Source organism: Macaca mulatta, chromosome 15 (genome assembly GCF_049350105.2).
Source record: "Macaca mulatta isolate MMU2019108-1 chromosome 15, T2T-MMU8v2.0, whole genome shotgun sequence".
Lineage (NCBI taxonomy): Eukaryota > Metazoa > Chordata > Mammalia > Primates > Cercopithecidae > Macaca > Macaca mulatta.
Genome location: NC_133420.1, coordinates 53,699,006 through 53,704,651, shown reverse-complemented (window position 1 = coordinate 53,704,651; position 5,646 = coordinate 53,699,006). Strand labels below are relative to the sequence as shown.

The 5,646-nt window shown below is 39.7% G+C and overlaps 1 protein-coding gene across 1 annotated transcript; it reads left to right on the top strand.

The window, feature by feature from the left end:
- Window positions 1-3,148: 3,148 nt before the first annotated feature.
- LOC100427369 (olfactory receptor 13D1) lies at window positions 3,149-4,168 on the top strand. The gene is given in 3 exon segments (XM_015117167.3): window positions 3,149-3,249; window positions 3,251-3,930; window positions 3,933-4,168. Coding segments are annotated over 3 exon segments (1,017 nt in total).
- Window positions 4,169-5,646: the final 1,478 nt, after the last annotated feature.

Sequence of the window (5,646 nt, the reverse complement as noted above, 5' to 3'; positions counted from 1 at the left end):
TCTGTAATGGCAGAGGCACCCGAATGTGTGTTCCGATCTAGGGAATTTAGGAGTGGCCAACCCAGAGATTCGTTCCTTCTCTGTGATAAACATCTGAGTTCCCAGCCTGTCCTGAACGTGGGCCGTGCGGGGAATTGGGTCCCTAAGCTTTTGGTTGGATGAAGGTTGCCAGGTGGAGGTTGTTAAGGAGAGGATTAAGTGAAAATGCCAAATAAAACTGCATGATTTTACAGGCAGTTGTGGTTTTTCTGTCCAGTACACCACCCCTGGACTCTCTCCCCTGTATGTAATCCCCTAATAAACCCCATGTCTCCTTTGCTGACTCTGAGTCTCTTGGCCTTTTGAACCTGGCGCTAGCCCTATTGAGATTAATAGGGGTTTAGCATAACACCATCGTCCTAGATACAAGTGGTAAGTTTAGTGCTGTTTCTATACTAGTACAAATTTGTTTTTTCTCCACCTCTTCTTTCCTTCCACTTTCCTCTACTTCAAAGCAGCTATACTCTATCCAATTAAAACAGCTACCTTCACTGCCCACTTTGTGGGAACAAATCCACGTGCTGATGTAGACACAGGAAAAAGAGGTGCAGGACAAAGGGAATATTTTCCAATATACCAACACACTGGTATCATCTATTTTTTTAATCTCCTCCCAAATCATTGTCTAGGCAGTACTCTCTGAGAGGATATGGAAAGGGAATGGAGAGACTTTTTTCCTTCATATCCCTGGAACCAGTACTCCACTACCGCCTGGAGCCACTACTGATGCCCCAAATGCTCTGCAAAGACCATGCTGAGTTTCTTTCAGTCTCCCCATAATACTACATTTGCAACAGGGAGCTAGGAGGGCTTGCTATCTATGACTACCCAAAGACTAAGCATTCATCCTGTCTTCAAAGTCTCTGGATATGAAAAGGTCAAAGCAAAAGTGTGGTTGTAGGGTCAGAATAAGATCGGTAAGAAATATTCTCATTCCACAAGGAGAGTCCAGTGTAAATACAGTTCTTATGGCAATAGAGTAACAATGTATGAGACACCGCCCTTTATATAAGACATCTTAACACGGTATTTGGACATGTCAATGTAATGAATATCAAACAAATGGAGCACATTGAGTTTTCAAAGATGTGGCACTAACGTTATAAATGGGAGTAGTTTCTCAAAAGACTCTAAGTTGCATTTAGATTTGCAGAGTGAGGGCAGGGGCTATGGGATTTTAGGTATGTGACTGATAAAGGGAGAGGTGGGCCAGGTGTAGTGGCTCACACCTGTAATCCTAGCACTTTGGGAGGCTGAGGCGGGTGGATTACCTGAGAGCAGGAGTTCAAGACCATCCTGGCCAACATGGTGAAATACAAAATACAAAATTAGCGCCTATGATCCCAACTACTTGGGAGGCTGAAGCAGGAGAATTGCTTGAATCTGGGAGGCGGAAGTTGCAGTGAGCGGAGATCACACCACTGAACTCCAGCCTGGGCAACAGAGTGAGACTCTGTCTCAAAAGGAAAAAGAAAAGAAAAGAAAAAAAGGCAAAGTTTATGAAAAGGACTTTTGCGTCATTATTCTTGATCACACTTTTTTTCATAGTTGTGAAACTGGCTTCTACACATAGAAAACTGAGCAGGCCAGGCAAGGTGGCTCATGTGTGTAATCCCAGCAGTTTGGGAGGCTGAGGTGGGAGGATCACTTGAGGCCAGGAGTTCGAGCCCAGCCTGGCCAATATGATATGACCCCCATCTCCACTAAAAATACAAAACTTAGCCAGGTGTGGTGAGGCATGCCTGTAATCTCAGCTACTCGGAAGCAGAGGCAGGAGAATCACCTGAACCTGGGAGGTAGAGGTTGCAGTGAGCTGACATCACGGCACTGCACTCCAGCCCAAGCGACAGAGCAAGACTCCGTCTTAAAAAAAAAAAAAAAGAGAGAGAGAGAGAGAGAAAAGAAAAGAAAACTGAGCAGACCACAATCAAAGACTACAGGAAAAAGTAAGTGGTCCATATGATCAGAATCACATATGATCAGAATCACAAGTAAGTGCTGTTTGCTGTCTCACTGTATCCCAACAGAAGATACATTTTTGTAATAGTCTTCTCTTGCATGGAATCTATGTAGTAACCAGTGAGAGAGAGTAGTGTATTGTGGGTAAAAGGGTTTATTCTATAGTGTATTGTGGGTAAAAGGGTTTACATCTATAGCCAGATGGCTAGATATTGAATTCTGGCTTTATTTATTTACTATCTGTATGACCTTGAGAAAGTTACTTAAACTTTTCTTTGTCTCTGTTTCCTACTTTGTAAAATGGGAGTAATACTACACTTAAGAAGAGAGACTCCCAGTCCCTGGAAAAAAGCTGTACATGCTGGGACCTAGACTCCTTAATCTCTGGAAGCTTCTACAACAGTCCTCTAATGATTCTCAGACTCCTAACAGGTTTTTGAAAGAAGCGCAGTAGAATGTCTTACTGGGAACAAAAGTGTTCACAGTCTGTCAAGTGTGGTTTCAAACTTTAAACCTTTTACCTTTAAAAAGCTAAATCTATTTTTTCCTTTTGAGATTGGTAGATCTAAATATTATACTATAATTCATAATATGCATGTATATAAAAATACATTTAATATTATATCTCATATAAGGTAAATATATTACATATATGCATACACACACACACACACACACACACGCCATGTTGGAACCATTAGGTTCTAGGCACCTAATATTTTAACTAATTTAATTTTAACTATAAGAAATAATCATTGCTTTTTCCAAGTTTACTATGAACTATCTGCGACTCAGAAAAATAAGCAACTTACCAAAGCTACATCCAGGTTAAATGATGTCACTGGCAGTCTATAAATAACATTTTAAACAGAGGCGAGCTTCATCAAAAAAAACAGCTTTAAGTTCAAAATATCTTCTACATTGGAAAGGAGCATGTTCCTAAACTTTATTTGACACTTCCCAAAAGAATTCTGGCAGTATTGGTAGCTTTGACTGTGCTGCTGTGTAGTCCTAAGATATACTGGGTTTCTCAATGTCTCACTTTTCATAATCAATAAAACTAGTACAATATCCATACTGTTTTGCTTACTAGGAGTATTCTAAGAATCAAACACAATATTGGAAGCAAATTTGTGTTCAAAATATGTAGATGTACAGATTTACAGAGTTTGGTGTATCAAAGATTTCAGTTTACCTGAATCATGTCCTTTTCTATACCCAGCAGGCAGGTGACCTAGAACACATGGAGACAAGTGACTGAATTCTTTCTGGTGGGGCTTTCCCAATATCCAGAGCTCCAGCTTTTTCTGTTCATGCTCTGCCTCATCATGTACCTGATAATCCTCCTGGGAAATAGCCTCCTCATTATCATCAGGATCCTGAATTCTCGCCTCCATACTCCCATGTATTTCTTTCTTGGAAACCTCTCCTTCTTGGACATCTGTTACACATCATCATCCATTCCTCCAATGCTTATTGTATTTATGTCGGAGAGAAAATCCATCTCCTTTACTGTCTGTGCTCTGCTGATGGTTGTGCTCCTTGGCTTGGGCTCCACTGAGTGTGTCCTCCTGGCTGTGATGGCCTATGACCACTATGTGGCCATCTGCAACCCACTGAGGTACTCCATCATCAGGAACAGGGTGCTGTATGTGCAAATGGCTGCCTAGTCCTGGATCATAGGCTGTCTGACCTCCCTATTGCAAACAGTTCTGACAACGACATTGCCTTTCTGTGGGAATAATGTCATTGATCATATTACCTGTGAAATCTTGGCCCTTCTAAAACTTGTTTGTTCAGATATCACCATCAATGTGCTTATCATGACAGTGACAAATGTTGTTTTACTGGTGATTCCTCTACTGTTAATTTTCATCTCCTATATGTTTATTCTCTCTTCCATCCTGATAATTAATTCTGCTGAGGGAAGAAAGACTTTTCTACCTGTTCAGCACACTCAATTGTGGTCATCTTACTCTATGGTTCAGCCCTTTTTATGTACATGAAACCCAAGTCAAAGAACACTAACATGTCTGATGAGATTATTGGGCTGTCTTATGGAGTGGTAACCCCAATGTTAAATCCCATGATCTATAGCCTCAGGAATAAAGAGGTCAAAGAAGCTGTAAAGAAAGTCCTGAGCAGACATCTGCATTTATTGAAAATGTGAAAAGCTTTGGGCATGCGATATCCTCAAAGGAGCAACAGAGCTTGTCTTTTGTATTTAGATACTGCAAAACCTACTGTCACGAGAGCTTGTGTGTTTGCAAAACCAAATATTAGATTCCCATTCTTTTCAACATAAAATTTTCATGGTCATGTAACCTTCTTAATAGTGCCTTATCTGCTGGGTTTATAGCAGTAAGCAGGTCTGCAAATTGGCCCTATAAAAATGTTGATGCTGTTCATTAAAATGAATCTCTCTTTCACTCAGTCTCCTCTTCTCTTCTCTTCTCTTTCCCTCCATGTGTGTGTCTCTCTCCTCTCCTCTGATTTTCTGTACTTTCTCTATATTCTGCTCCTCTCTCTCCTCTCCTCCATACGTTTTCGTTCTCTTCCTTTCTCTTCTCTTCTTTGTTTCCTTTCTCAGTCACTTTGAAGTGGATATGTATTGTTTTTGTTGTGCAGCATCCCTGCACAATATTGCCATCCAATTGACAGATCTGCGTAATATATATTAATAGAAATATGCATATTTTTCTTTTGATGAACCAACAGTCCCCCACTCTTAGTCTATGTTGTACATGGTGGGGCTGACCCAATCCTCTGAAAATAAAGATAAACATGGAAGAGGTCTTGACCCCAAAACAGAGGATGTCTAATTCCTCTAGCCATAGTGATTGGTATAGTGTAGGACGTGACCCGAGCCATACTAGTCAGACTCAATCCCAGGAATGCTGCCTTTGTCAGAAAGACACACTCTTTTTTGAAATGGTGTCTAAACTGGTAGAACATTAACTCAGAATTCCTACTGGCAACCATTGTCAATATGTGAGGACAGCATGAGAATGAAAGCAGAGCTGAGATAGAGAGTGTGCTTGATGGTGTCACTTTAACTCTTGAACCCAACTGTAGCTAAAGCCGGATTATCCATTGCAGATTTTATTTATGAGTCAAATTAGCATTTTATGAAAAACTAATTTGACCTGGATTTTACCACATATGACAAAATAAATCCTAATACATTCCTTTGTCCTATCTTCCTCTCCATCCACTTACATTTTAAGTCAATAATAATAATAACAAGGTAGGTAATCTGAGATGTTCCAAGTTCTCCAGACTTTAGGAGTTCCCTTTCTCTTTAATAACTAAATTACAATAATCTAACCTCTATTCTGCATTACTTCGGGCATTTCAGTCATCTCCCCAATTACTTCTGTGGAGTATTTACATGTTTCTAATTTTTTGCTCTTATATTTTTCATCAAATGGATTTATGGACTTTTACCTTTTTTCTCTGTGCTTCAATCAATATATTAGTACTTGAAATAATTGCACTTTGCTTTTCTACATAATATTTTTTAGTTTAATAAACATTATCATTTGGTGGATTATGGTAGATTACTGTGTTACATGTAAATACACATAAGTAATAATAAGCCAAATTGAGGCAGAATTCTCTTAAACGTGTTGCATATCTGATTTTGTC